The 15,235-nt window shown below is 37.4% G+C and overlaps 1 protein-coding gene across 2 annotated transcripts in view; it reads right to left on the reverse strand.

The window, feature by feature from the left end:
• Positions 1 to 1,257: 1,257 nt before the first annotated feature.
• Positions 1,258 to 15,235, reverse strand: part of SLC38A9 (solute carrier family 38 member 9) — a 65,504-nt gene continuing 51,526 nt past the window's right edge. For both annotated transcript variants that reach the window (XM_004608435.2, XM_055118506.1), the window contains 4 exons: positions 10,866 to 10,979; positions 9,124 to 9,272; positions 3,201 to 3,290; positions 1,258 to 2,077 (listed from right to left, as the gene is read on the reverse strand). In XM_004608435.2, the coding sequence (XP_004608492.2) occupies positions 1,912 to 2,077; positions 3,201 to 3,290; positions 9,124 to 9,272; positions 10,866 to 10,979 (519 nt within the window). In that variant the 3' untranslated portion in view covers positions 1,258 to 1,911. The remainder of the gene's footprint in view (positions 2,078 to 3,200; positions 3,291 to 9,123; positions 9,273 to 10,865; positions 10,980 to 15,235) is intronic.

A 15,235-nucleotide genomic window follows, 5' to 3' on the forward strand; every position in this document is an offset into this window, starting at 1 on the left:
AAAATATTCACATGAAAAACCCCATTTCCTGGCCCCCTTGTCTTCGAGGTTTTGGCAGTGCTCGGGCCTCACTTCTGGTTCTGTGCTCAGGAATAACCACACCTGGTGGTGCTCCAGGGACCACATGTGATGCCAGGGACCGAACAAGGGTCAGGCATGTATAAGGCTACCACTCTGACCCATTTCTCTGTTTTGACTTTTGTTCTTGGTTCTTAGGGGACCAGGCATGCAGTGTTTGGGATTGATTCTGGGGTTCTAACATATGAAAGCATGTGTTCTAGTCTGAACTAACTCTAGAATTCCAATACATGAAACTTTCTTAAAAAGAACTTTAGGGACTAGAGAGAGGGCCGAGTGCATATTTGGTATGCAAGAGGCACAAATCTGATTCCCAGTACTGCAGTTGATGTTGCAAACACTGACAGGAGTGTCTCCCCAGGCACTGAGATGGGTGTATGGGAATATGGGAATAGCCATCAATATAGATATGGGCCCAGGATTTTACAGGGGAGGGGTCACCCTCAGTGGGCTGCTCCTGCCTGGCATGTTTCTGGAGAAGTTTTGATGAAAGAATTATAGCTGCTCTAGAATTTGGTCCTGTTCACTAAGTTAAAACAAAACCAAACCGGCATTTATCCATCTTCCTCAAAGGCGACACAAATCTGCATGTGTCTAGGGACATGGGTTATGTATAAACCCAAAATAAATTTTCTAACATTGACCTAAAAATGAGAGAAATCTGTGTTTTTGAGTTGAACACAATGGCTATAATACACGGAAGACAAGAATGTGGATTCTACTTTAACTTTCACTTTGAAAGAAAGAAAATGCTAATTCCCAGAATTCATATTCTGAGGAATTTGTTGCCAACTCAGATCCAAGGGGGTTTTCTGATGGGGATTTAACTCCCTAACAGTTACAGAAACAAGAGGGGGTGGCGTGGGGGCCCAGCTGCTTCAGGAGGTCATGCCTCAAACAGAATTAATCCTCCCCTGTGGTAAAGAAAAACACTTTACCCTGAGAAAATACACTGGCAGGAGGCCCCGCTGCTCCAGGCCTTCTCTGTTCCCTCCCTCCTCCACAGGCCCCAGCAATCCCTCTCTGCCATGCTTCCTACGCGCTTCCCGACTGGCCCTCTAAGGTAAGCAAAAGATCCTTCCCGGCCAACGGGAGTCACCACACTTGGCTCTTGGCAAAATCAGGCTGCTATAAAGTCACTCGGGCTAGATTAGAAACAAAAGAGGAGTCATCAGACAGTAACAAACTCTCCCAGAGTTTATTTATTGAGCATTAAGTTTCGTGACCACCTGGGGCCTTGCACTAACACTTTGTGTCAGAAACAGCAGTCAAGGACATAATTCAGAGTTCACTTTACTAACACTGATGTCCTGGAGACTTCATTTCTAAAAATGAGGTATCTGGTTTACTGTCCCAATCAGTAAAGGAATGGGGCAAAATTCAGAAAGGATCTAGGAAAGTAATCAAATGGAAGTGAATATGCTGAAACAGTAGAAAAATCTGGCTATAGATGCTCTAACACCCTGAGTATTTTTATTGTAGCCCAAATAAACCTACTCACCTTCTATCTCTACAAGCAAAACTCAGCATATTTTTCCCCATTAGGGGCTCAGAAAAGACTATGAGAATGAATAAGAAAGAATAGATGCATGTAAGTATTCAAGAGAATAGAGTCCCGATGAAAGGTAGTGACAAAGGTCATTCTCGTTGTCCTTTTTTCCATTCTAATCAAAATATCTTAATAATATGCCATCATGATTTTACCTTGTTTTCAAATTATCTTAGGAAAACATTTAGAATTATAGCAACAGTAGCATTTACAGGTGAATTTATATGGAACTGCCGACAAAGTTCAAAATGTCACAAAGGATCTTGAGAAGACAGTTGAGTATTTCACATAAAAAACTGAACCCCTAGGTTAATGACGCCCAAAATGATAATGAAGATGTGAAAGACTACTTTGGGACATGTAAGTTGCTCTTCTTGGTAGAGGGAAATTAGATAGATGAGTGATGGATATATGAATACAAAGGCCAGGCCACAAGCTGCTCCTGAGTACCTGTAAAACAAAAGGTTTACAGGTTAATAGTCATATTGTTTTTGCTTTGTTTGGTTTACAATGAAGGTAATAAAGTACAATTTTTACTCTTTAGTCTGCTACTGCAAGAAAATTATTTTTGATTCATTGCTGATATAAAGCATTTAAGTGAAAAACTTACCTTACGTGCTAAATAATGTATCCTGTATTTCAGTTGTTTAAATAGTGCATTTTTTCCTGTTCATCTTTATCACATCTGTTCGACAAAGAGCTTTTTTATTCTTCTCTCAAACCTCCATAGTTCCTGTGGCTCAGTGGTTGTGATTACTTCCGCAGAAACATCTGGAGAAAGCCTTTCCACCTTTGATCTTTTATAAACTAATCACACATTCTAAATTTCTAAAGCTCTGAGAGCATTTGCTTAAGAATGGAAACAGAGATGTATAATAGTGTAACATTCTGATTCAAAGGTGAATCAAAAACACCCAAATATGAGACTTACAGAGGAAAATGCACTTCAATAAGCATCAGGCATATTACTCTTCCCACTTATTTTTTGCTACTTTCTTAGGTAAGAATCTCACAAAAAGTGAGATTTTTCTTCTCACTCTCTTCTACATTCTGTATGTTAAAGAAGAAAATGCAGATCATTCTAAACCTCTGTCTTTATTGGAATCTGAGATTACAACTTTATCTTGATCTGCTTGATCAATCATCATTTGAGAGAAAGAATACGAAGAATTGTTTGGGTTATAAACTTTTACTTTCTAGCAATAGCTGACACTAAAGTTTTGAGGTGAAATGGATTAATAAACTTTGTATAAGAGATCTTCCAAGTACCTTTAAGAAGTTATATGTTAAATAGTAACCTTTTTTTACTTTGGATACAAAGAAAGGAATATAGTAGAATATAAGAAAAAGAAAATAAGAAAGGGAAAGGTACCTAAGTCAAAGGGATAATGAGTTTTCAAACATAAGAAATAAATGGAAACAGAAGATAGTGAGGCATCTTAGCTAAGACCAGGGACATCATAAATCTTAGATACTAGTAAATATTGCATACAATTAAACTAAACCCTTATCACTAACAGAAAAATCATACTATTAGTACCAATATACGAAGGGATGGGGTTATAGGCATTACCTAATGATTCCTCCTATGTTTGGGTAGAAACAGGCCATGATCACTCCGGCTCCCACAATTAGCAGATTGAGAATCAGCACGTGGAATATGCTAGAAGTTTAGAGAGAAAAAAAACTAGAAATCAAAACCCTGACAAATTACATTAATTATGATGAGAATAAAATTAATTACTGCCAAATTTAAAATGTGTATGCCTTAAATTTGACAAAAATAGGACAAAACAATAGTATTCAACGCAGGTTAAGGGCTGATGTCACTCACCCTTTCTTGATACTATAATATAAACAATTTAGATAATTTATGAAAGCAAAATTATAAATCACACCCTGATCCACAACACTATTTGAAATATCTTTGGAAAGTTATCAGAAACATAAAAAAAAGCTATTAGTATACAGACAACATAGAAAACCAAAAGCATACTAGATAGAGAGAAATATAACAACTAATTCAACTAGATATATTAAATACTATTTTTAAAGTGAGAAAGAAATATACTGAAAGTTATTTCAGTTTTGGCAGTTGAGGCAATTTTTCCTTTCTATATCTAACAGATTTTCTATATCTTCCAATATTTCATTCTAAAACGTGTGTTTTTTTTTACTTTTATAATGAGAAAAATGCATTACTTAAAGGGGCTGATTTTTAATCTTTCTGATCCAGTCACTTCAATCTATTCAATTTTTACCACAAATAGAGTCTTCACTAGATACTTGACATTGACATGGGGGACTGGTTGGGGTGGTGGTGGTGTCGTGTCACACCAAAGATGCTCAGGGCTTACTCTTGGCTCTGTGCTAATGGATCATTCCTGGTGGTACCGGTAATCAAACTGGGGTCAGTGGGCTGCCAGACCTGCCTTTAACCCCATACTGTCTCTCTGGTACCTCACTAGATGCAGTAGAAGTGAACAGTTTGGGAATCAATTTGGGACACAAACAGAAATTATACAGTTGCAATTTGATGCTCAAGAGGTAACATTTCCCTAAAAATTATTCCTAAGACATAAATTTACATATCAGAGCAACCTCTTGAATCCAAGTTCCTAGAGGTAATTAATGCCAGAAAATGTTATGGAGAAAATTAAAAGTAAGGAAAATCATTTACATAGATAAATGGTTAGTCATTCCTCCTGTTCCTCCTGATGAATACAAATACATTCAGGCCTCCAGATCTTACTCTATATCCAGAAACTTCAACCTTAAAATTGCTTCAGGGCTTTGAGTCACTGGCTGGTCTTTTGTTATTTTTGTACTGTAAAAGGAAACAACTTTGCGTATTTTCCAAAGTAGTGGTTCACAAAGTATAACCACAAATCCCAGAGAATGCCTAATACCTTTTTCAGGAAGTCTGTGAGGTAAAAATTATTTTCATTATCATACCAGACATTACATGCTTTGTAAAAGCTGCCCTCTAGCATGGCAAAGGCAGTAACACCTATTTGTATGTAGATCTCTATTCTTGGCTGGCAAACATGAGAAAAGTTATTTAAAAATTGTTCTTCAGGGACTGGGGAGATAGCTCAAAGGGATAGAGCAAACGTTTTGTATGCTGGAGCTTTCAGTTTTGTTTGGTTTTGTTCCATACCGTGTGAGGGTTGTTCCTGGCAGTGATCAGGGGATCATGGATGCCAGAGATCAAACCTCCATGCAAAGGATGTGCTCCAATCCCTAGAGCTTTATCTCTGATTCCTGGGTTTGATCCCTGGCACCTCATTGTCCCCTGGGGACAATGCTTTGCAGAGACCTGACTGAACTATGCCAGGAATAGCCCCAAAAATGCATTTGGTATGGTTCCCCAAACAAATAAAAACACATTTCTTGGTAAAGGAATAGAAATGATTAATCTTATCATTTTCAAATAAGATTAATTTTCATATGTTCAAATCATGTGCTTTGAACAAATATATACTTTTTTAGTATTCTGTATCAAATAGGAAATCTATAATAAAGGACACATGTATCATGGTTATCTTGATCAAAAGTCCTTGTGCAAGTGAAAAGTCAACCAAGCTTAATTTCTCCAAGGAATGGCCTTTACCTTGCAGATAAACTATGACCATTTAGACCTGGATATCAGACATATTTTCGTGAAAAATTAATGAGATAGGATGTTGGATATCATTGGTTTGTCCTTTCCCCCTTGCCACTAGGAGCTTAGGTAATCAGTCACGCCCATCAAAGTGCTCCCGAGTCACTCCCATTCCTTTGTTAATCTGTAACCACTTCTACCAGTTTATCTGCTCTTCCTTTAATCAAATTCTTAATTTGTAAGGTCAGACCTTGCTAGGACAGTGTAAGTTAATATTGTCTTTAAGTTAACATTGTCTTTCTCCTCTCTTATGTCTTTTGAATAGTTTACCTTAAAACAATATCCTTTTTGTATGGACAAAGAAAGACATTTATTAATATGCTTTGGTAACATGGGATTTAATTGGCTTCAAATATTATTCATTCCCGGGCATCTGCTTTCTTGACTTAAGCCTCAGCTGGCCTTACTTCCTAGCACCCTCAAAAGCAGGGTCCCAACGAGGGACGAGATGGACCCAGGGCAAGCGGTGAGTTGTGTGCTACCCTGGCATCGATGGGCTTGGCCAAAGCGCCTAATGCTTAACTATATGTTAAGAGCTTGGTCATGGGCTTGTCATGTCATGATCCAAAAGCAACGACGAGATTAGGGCCTTGCTAGGGCTAGGAAAGACTAATCTGGCCTGAGTGCTGTAGTTTGAGATCTAGGTGACCCCCGGAGAGCAATTCTATAAGCTTAATGCGTCTCTTGCTATGTCCATACAAAATGATTTATAATATGAATACTTATATGCTAGTTGGACAAAGAGAGGAGAAACACACGCATGGAATTCCACTCTTGGGTGGATGTCCTGCTGAGATTCTGTCCTAGTGAAAGCACCCCCTAAGGGATAGAATTTTACCCCCTATTGACTGTAATCACACCTATTGTGTAAGCCCCGCCCTGGAGGTGGAGGGATTTAACGAGGCTGATGAGGGGACTGGGGGGGGGGAGTTCGAGTGGAAACAGGAGAGAGAATGAAGTAGCATGGGGGAGGAAGAAGCAGGAGGAGAATCGGAGGAGAATGGAGAAAGGAGTTTGGAATAAACTGCAGTGAGACCAACCATCTTGGCTCCGTTCTTTCCTTTACCTGCCTCATCATCGCCATTCAACCTCCCTGGTGTGGCGCCCCTTTCTTTTTATTTTTTTATTTTTACACAATAGGAACATATCATTTCAAGAAAACCAGTTGGTAGCATGTGTATCCAAAGACAAAATTTGAGCTTTCAATGAAAAATTACAATTTTTTGAGATAGTATTTGCTACTCCAAGCTTGGTAGTCTTTCAATACTTAAAGACTTCTATATAATAGTGGTGGTAAAATTAACAAAGTGGGTTTAAGTATTACTTAATGAAGTGTGCTCTCCCAAGGACAGTAGATACAAGGGCCAGGGGGATTGCCCCATAGCTGGAAGCCTGCTTCATGAGCTGAGGGGAGAAGGCAGATGGAATAGAGAAGGGATCACTAAGAAAATGATGGCTTGGAGGAACCAGTTGGGATGGGTGATGCATGTCGAAAGTAGATAATGGACCAAACATGATGACCTCTCAGTGCCTTTGTTGCAAGCTATAATGCCCAAAAGTAGAGAGAGAGTATTGGGAATATTGTCTGCCATAGAGGCAGGGGAAGGGTGGGAGAGGGGGGGTATACCCGGGATATTGGTGGTGGGGAATGTGCACTGGTGGAGGGATGGGTGTTTGATCATTGTGAGATTGTAACCCAAACACGAAAGCTTGTAACTATCTCACGGTGATTCAACAAAATTTAAAACATTAAAAAAAAAATGGAAGTGTGCTCATGTGGAAGATCTACAGGGCTATGTGAATCATTATTCCCCAAATGATTAGATGTAATGTTATAATTTCATGCATGACTAAAAGGCCAGTATGAGGAAAATCAGTGGGTCTTACTACAACCAAACTTCAGATTCAGCTAATTTTTAAGAAACTACTCTTTATTAAGTTTTGGCATAGAACCAAAAATAGAACGTCTATAATTATTTATATATATTAAAATAACTTCTTTTTCTAATTATATGTCTATTTGAGGGTGGATCTTCTTTATATATTTAAATAAAAATAACATACAACAGATTGAATGCAGAAGAGAAGAAAGCATATCAAACATTAAGAGTTTTTAATACATTAAAGATTGGGAGAAAACATATCTCATAAACATAGTATTCATTTTAACAGTGGTTTTGAAAGAACTAATAAATATTTGGAAATTCTATTTCAATTTTTCACATGCTAAATATTGGTAGATGACCCATATTAAGTAAAGTTCCTGGGGGTTCTCAATAAACTTTAAGAATGTGAAGAGAGAACTATATGTATACTTCAAAGTAGGCATTCTATAAAGCATTTATAACTGTACGGCAGATCATATTGTACTCATGATGGTAGGAGAAGGAATGAAGGTAAGTGAATACAAAAGGTAATTTCCAGATTTTTCCCAAAGAAGAAAAATTCTAATATCCAACATTAAGTAAAATAATGGCAGAAAATGGGATTATGCATTTACATAGGAGTTTTAAAATCTATGACTTCATTCAGTATTTTTACTTTGGAGGATATAAATATAACAGAGTATATATGCTACAGGAATCTTAAATTTACAGAACTCCAGTTTTCTAGATGGACAATATTAGAATTGTAGCTGCTGCTGTTGCCAGTGTAAGAGACCTGGTAACTCTTGACTTCTGCCTTTTTTATTTTTTTTTTTTGCTTTTTGGGTCACACACCTGGAGATGCACAGGGGTTACTCCTGGCTCTGCATTCAGGAATTACTCCTGGCAGTGCTCAGGGGACCACATGGGATGCTGGGAATCGAACCTGGGTCAGCTGTGTGCAAGGCAAACACCCTACCTGTTGTGCTATCGCTCCAGCCCCTGACTTCTTCTGCCTTTAAGAGACTCAAAATTTTAAAACAACAAATCTGTAACTGATAATTCGATGAGGGAACAAAAATCACTGAAAACAAAATGATTAGGATAACAGGGTGAGTTGGTCACTACAAATGTAACTTTGAAAAAAAGATTTTGGGCTACATTCAGTGGTACTCAAGAGTTTACTCTGTGATCAGGAATCACTCTCCTTGCAGTGCTCAGGAGATTACATGGGGTGCTGGAGATCAAACCTGGGTCAGCCATATGCAAGGAAAGTGCCTTACCATCTGTACTATCACTCCAGGGCCTACAAATGTAACTTAAAAAATGTAATCCTAAATTTTCTTCAATTAGTGTTAACTTAGTCTTAAGAAAATAGGCTAAGACGAGTAGGCACCCTTTGCTTAGATGAATATATGATAAAACTTAAGAGTAGGAAGTAATGATGAGGTTATAAGATTTCAGGGAAACCTTCAGGCAGTAAATGAAAATTTCTCCTGTGTGCTGGTCATTATTTGAACAGATACTCCAAAGGACACACCACTCCTTGCACACATTACTTTCAATTCTAAAACAGCTATCACATACATAAAAAATTTGTGAATGTTAATTTACACAAGTAAACATCAATAGCCACAAATTAAAATAAAAGCTGCCACACAATATCCATGTACTTTACTCTTGGCAAGATGTAGATTAATAGCCACTAAATCATAAGATAGATATATCTGTTCTCAAGGCTACGTAACTGTACTGGAAGGAAATCATTTAAAATCATTCTGGACAAGGGAGTGGCCCCTATTTTTAAAACTCTTCAGGGAAAAAGAACACTAATGAGCTATACTTAGTAGCCACTTTCATTGTAGCAAATTTTTATAGCAAAAGTACCAGTCATATTTTTAAACTGACCTGTTTGCACAGTCATTTGTTGCTTGACACATCTTGCCAGTCAAGAGAAGAGCCCTTACCTAGGATAAATGTCACCGAAGACATGACCCAGTAGCTGGACACGAGCCAAATAGCCTAAGAGTGGGTACACAGTCATCATCTGGAACAGCAGGAATATCCTTGCAATGAAGGACAGGATGTCACTGCTTGGGAAGTTGTCTAAAAAATTCTAATATGAGAAAGACATTGATGTTAAAAACACAATAGCACAGATAGTATTTAAATTGTAGCTTGTGGACTGGTTTTCTTTCACAAATTGTTGCTTAATTATTTTTTCAATAATAATAATGGACACTGAAAGAGCTTATAAGCTTTTACAGAGCTTTTAACATGACCACCCCTTACCCTTATCTCCACCCCCATTTTACAAAAGGATCTGGTTGCAAGTGATTTGGCAAAACAACAAATACCCTTGACTTTCACCACAAATAATTTGAGAAGCATTGCCCAGTAAGGGTCAAGCATAAACTTTATAATATTTAAATGGCTAATTTAATTCAGTGTATTTCATCATTACTAGCTCTCTTTATGTTTCTCCTCCGAAGAATTCTAACACTTTCAAAGAAAATACTAGAGAATAGGGCAAAAATACATTCATTACTGTTACATATAGTAAACAAAATCATTACATATAAAATATCACTTAGCATCACTAAATTAAAAAAATACTTATATTTCCTTTCATGATTCTTTTCTTCATATTTGGTTGTTATCTAAAAAAGTTAATCACAGAATGTTTCTCCCTCTAAATTACAAACATCACTGATATTCCTATACCCAGGAATTGGGTATAGGAATTGTTCACATCAGGGAAATTTTCAGCAAACATTTGTCAGCCAAAGGCCTCCGAAATAAAGTAAATTAAAAGAAGAATAATTCATGCTATGGCATTAGCAGTATCTCCAAATCCACTTCTCTTATAATAGATAACTATTAACACCATTCTTCATATACATAGAATTGTAGCACTGTTGTTCGGTTGTTCATCGATTTGATCGAGCAGGCACCAATAATGTCTCCATTGTGAGACTTGTTACTGTTTTTGGCATATCGGATACGCCACGAGTAGCTAGCCAGGCTCGCCGTGTGGGCAGGATACTCTTGGTAGCTTGCTGGGCTCTCCAAGAAGGGCGGAGGAATTGAACCCAGGTCAGCCGCATGCAAACGCCCTACCCACTGTGCTATCGCTCCAACCCATACATAGAACTAGAAACTATTTCTAAGCCTATAATGGGTCAAATCAAAGAACTATTACTTATGGAAAGTATTTTTCACTTAAGGAATTTAGGTTAGGTTAACAGTATATCTTTATCTTGCTTCCTGCCACATAGTCCCAAATATATATGAGACATGATAGGGACTGATAAACTAAGACACTAGTTTATCCAGGGCATTTCCAGAACTGAGCTTTGGAAAATTAGGAAGTTGAATATATTTTCACTGGGTTTTACAAATTTATGACTACCACTAGTAACTGTTCTTCACATAAAGGATATTACACATTTCATAAAAACCATAAAGTGCCATTCACACTATATTTTCTCAAGATGCATGAAAAACTATGTTACATGTTTTTATACTTCTTAATGGAAGACAAAACAAAAATTCAGAAAGGATGAGGAAAGTGCCGAACTCCCACCTTTAGAACAGGTAGTAGAGATAATAGTCAAATGTATGTTTATCTAGTATTATATTTTGCTACTGTATTACCCTGCCTACTCTTAGAAATGAGATACATGGAAATGATCACACAGAGCCTTACCTGTTCTATACAATCTTTGGATAATGGTGGTGAAGGAAATGAAGCAAAAACCAGGACTCCAATATAGAGGTAAGTTGCTGTCACCAACAAATAAGCAATAGATAAGTCCCTCACCTAAAAACAGAGAAAAAAGTTCACATAATACTGAAAAAATGTGCAGAAGATCTTCCTGAACATGTCAAATAAAGACATTAATAAATACTAAGTTATATTTTTTTTGTTGTACGGGTCCAATCTTCTAGGTGCTCATTCTGTTACAGAAAGTAGTTAAGTGAAATTCACATTCTCTTTAAGTCATCTAATTTTTCCCCCCCAATATTTTGGACTATGAAGATTAATCTACTTATCGGCAAATTTAGTACTGGAATTAACAGTGGTTAAACATGATTGAAATTTTGGGTCTGAGAGATTGCATAGTTAGGTCTCTTGACTTACCTGCTCCCAATCTGTTTGGTCACTAGCAATGCATATGGTGCCCTGAGCACCTCTGGGTGTGGCCCCAAATTCCCTAAAAAACCCCCAAAGGGCTAGAGCAACTGTACAGGATTAAGAACTTGACATGCATGCAGCTCACTCCTATTCATTTCCCAACACTACTTACGGTCCCCTAAGCACCATCATAATAATTCATGAGCACAGAGCAACCAGGAGTAGACTCCAAGCACATAGGGGCGTGGCCTCAAAACTAAACAAAACCAAAAATACAAAATACAAAACAAAACCAAAAATCTATAACCACATAAGAACCAAAAACGATGATGGAAATTTTAACTGAATTTCAAAGGTAAATTATGGCCAAGTTTTAATAAAGGGACAATAAGAATGCAAGAATAAGCATGGCTTAAGTTTTACCAAGGAGCCACATCCCTAACCCGCATATTAAAATATTTTTAATAAAGAAAGAATGCTAGTTGAAGAGTAGATAATAAGTAGTTATTAAAGACAAGCCTAATAAGCTTAAACAGTAAACAAAAGGAAATCAAAAGACAGTTATTCAAACAGCTGCATAATGTTATTTTTGTAACCAGTAAACAAATGCCCGACATTTAATAAAATGAAATGTTTTCTCCCACTCTTGTTCCCACCCTCTGAATCTCTAATCCAGAGTAAAAAGCTCCAAGATATTTAATGCAGCCAGCTGTTAGATCCAAACAGAACAAATTCCACAGCTCAGAAATCTGGTCTCCATCACCACTAAAATCATGGCCAAATAATTTATTACAACAAACTATGGCAATAAGCCTATATATTTTTTCACATTAAGCAAAATTAGTTTGAAAGCTAGGAAAACAGATTTAAAAAAAACTGCAATTTTATTTCAGAGTAAAACCACAATTAGAAAACTAGATACTTGGTGTTTGCAAACATTTGTGATTTAGGGGAAAACTTTCTTCCATGCTGGCTTAAATGGGCTAAACAATAGCAGATCTAGACATTTCAATGCTTAATAAAGCCAGAGTAAAACGTCAGCAATGAGCTAAGAAAAATTATAAAATGGGTCAAAGTTGACAATCAACTTGAAAACAAAACGAGACAAAAAATCAGGATGGCTCTGAATGTCGATGTAGCTATAGGAACCTGAATTCTGCAACTTGTTTCCAGATCTTTCAAAGAGCATCTCATTGTTTAGGATAGAGGAAGGAACTGCTTCAGGAGTCAGGGAGGGGGCTGTCTGTAGTTCTTGAGAACCCAGGGACTCTGGCTAGACTTACAGTTATCCTAACAGTAGTCCCATGGTCTAGTATAGGATCAATAGAAAGGAATGAGGCAACTCTTATTCATACCAAAGGGTAGTATTTACGATGATGTTTGAAAGTAATTCTACCCACAACCTCTTTAATATCACTCAAGAACAGAGCTAGGCTTGTAAAACACAAAATCTTGGAAGGCCAAAACAATTGTGCCAAAGAATCTGCATATAAGAGGGACAGTGACCAAGTGATGGGTGCTAGTTTGGTGGTATCCCCTGATAACAGCCTCAGACTTCCTACAAAGAGGCATAACTTAGCAGACTTTTGAGAGGAACCCGATGAGGACCTGAAGGTAAGATGTAGAGGCTGTCCAGTAAAATAGTTTTCTCCTTCTGCTTCCCTATTCTTATAGTACTTGATATTGCTCTTAGATAAAGTATCTATCATACAGAATTAGAATGTCATTGATTTTTATGATAAAAGCAATATATCTTCTTTAATATGAAGACTCTCAAGGGAAAAGAAAATGTCCCTCAACAGTCCAAAGCAGCTGTGGTTTACACTTTTTGCATCATATTAACATTTTCTTTTCAGAAAAATATAAGTTGGTCCATTTTAGATGATAAGATTCCCTAATGACAGGGACTAGATATATTTTTTCACCGTTATATCTTCACACGCAGAAGAGTACCAGATACATAAACAGAAAGTCAGTAGATGTAGGAAATACCAAAGACAGATAATAAAAACCATGCTGGCTAGATTTGGGTGGGGCAAACCAGGGACAGGGCTGAGGATGGAATCCTGGTTTCCTAAATGCAAGGTATTCCCTTTACGGTGGAGCCACGACCCAGCCCTTGTCTGTAATAACTTTTTGTTTGTTTGGGTCTATACCGATCATGCTTAGAGCTTACTCCTGGCTCTGTGCTCAGATTCACTCCTGATGGGGCTCATGGAACTATGTAGGGTGCTGGGGATTGAACCCAGGTCAGCTGCATGTACAGCAAGCACCCTACTAACTATACTACCTCTCCAGTTTCTGTCTATAATTTTTATATTCTGTGACTTTCTTTGCTAAGCAAATTACTAGCATTCTCATTTAATGAAGTTATGATAATTTTCTTCATTCATACATGTACAATAAGCTTATAAAATCTGCTTACTGTTAAAGTGATTAGCTGGTAAAGTCTATATTCATGTCCAAATCTTTATTTCTGGCCCCAAACTGCATGCCTGAAGCTACTACAACAAACCATATTCTTATACGTTTATGTCACAGATCACAAACAACAATAAAGAAAACAAAGAGAAGCAACAAATTATGAGTAAGAATAGAGCACACAGATGTTAGAGAAACACTAAAATCAAAAAAGTTCTATTTCACAGTAGTTCATAGTAGAAATAAAAGTTGCTGTTTCCATCTGAAAATACTTCAATGAACTCAAGCCATTACTGTACTAGAACTATAAATATTAGTTTCTTAAAAGTCATTTAATTATATATAACAATATAAATTAAAATTTTAAATATTTAAAACATATTTAGGAAACATTTGTCATTTTTTAAAAAAATTAAATCACCGCGAGATACAGTTACAAAGCTTTCATGTTTGAGTTTCAGTCATACAATGATCGAATACACATCCCTCCATCAGTGAACATTTTCCACTACCAATGTCCCCAGTATCCCCTGCCCTCCATCCCCCTGCCTCTATGGCAGACAATTTTAGAAAACATAAAAAAAAATTTTTTTTTAAGGGTTGGAAATTTTTTGTTTGTTTGCTTTTTGGATCACACCCAGTGATACTCAGGGGTTACACCTGGCTCTGCACTCAGGAATTACTCCTGGCGGTGCTTGGGGACCATATGGGATGCTGGGAATCGAACCTGGGTCGGCCGTGTGCAAGGCAAATGCCCTACCCGCTGTGCTATCGCTATAGTCCCTTAAAATATTTTTAAAGATGGGGGGAGGGAAGCTATCTTTAAAAATATGTGGCTCAAAGTAAAAAATGTTTAATTTTGTGTGTGTGTGGTGGGATGCCACGTCTGGTGGTGCTCAGGACTTATTCCTGAGTCACACCTAGCGGGACTTGGGGACCAGACGGGTTACCAAGAATCAAACCTGGGTTGACCACGTGCAAGGCGAACACCCTACTCTGGCCTCAAAGTACAAAATGTATTTAAAGAGTCACAAGTGATCATATGCACTGGTACTATGCCAAGAATTCTATTCTGCTTCGTGAATAAACAAAGACTGCCAGGACTCTTGGAAGGGAGCTAATCACAGTAATAATGCTGATTCAAAATGATGACAGGGTTTACAGCAGGGCAAAGTGTGTGTGGGATGAGAGCTCATTCTGTTCCTCGAATAGGGCTTATAATTTGTTCCATGTACCATTCACAGAGAAAATATCTAGTGAGGCATCAACATGATGGAAGCTAACCATACAAAACTACTCAATCATTCACATAAAGATTTCTACAGATGTATAGTTAAGTAGACTACACAGATTTTTAAATGAAGATGCAAAAAAAGGAAATAACAAGACATAAAGCTGGATAAAAAGCTAAATAAAAGCAGGCAAAGTATTAAAAAACAAAAGGCACTGCATAAGGTTCCCATTAAAACATGATGGAGAGGAGCAGTAAAATAGCTCAACAGGCTCTGTAAGCAGGAGGC

Source organism: Sorex araneus, chromosome 1, assembly GCF_027595985.1.
Source record: "Sorex araneus isolate mSorAra2 chromosome 1, mSorAra2.pri, whole genome shotgun sequence".
Taxonomy (NCBI): domain Eukaryota; kingdom Metazoa; phylum Chordata; class Mammalia; order Eulipotyphla; family Soricidae; genus Sorex; species Sorex araneus.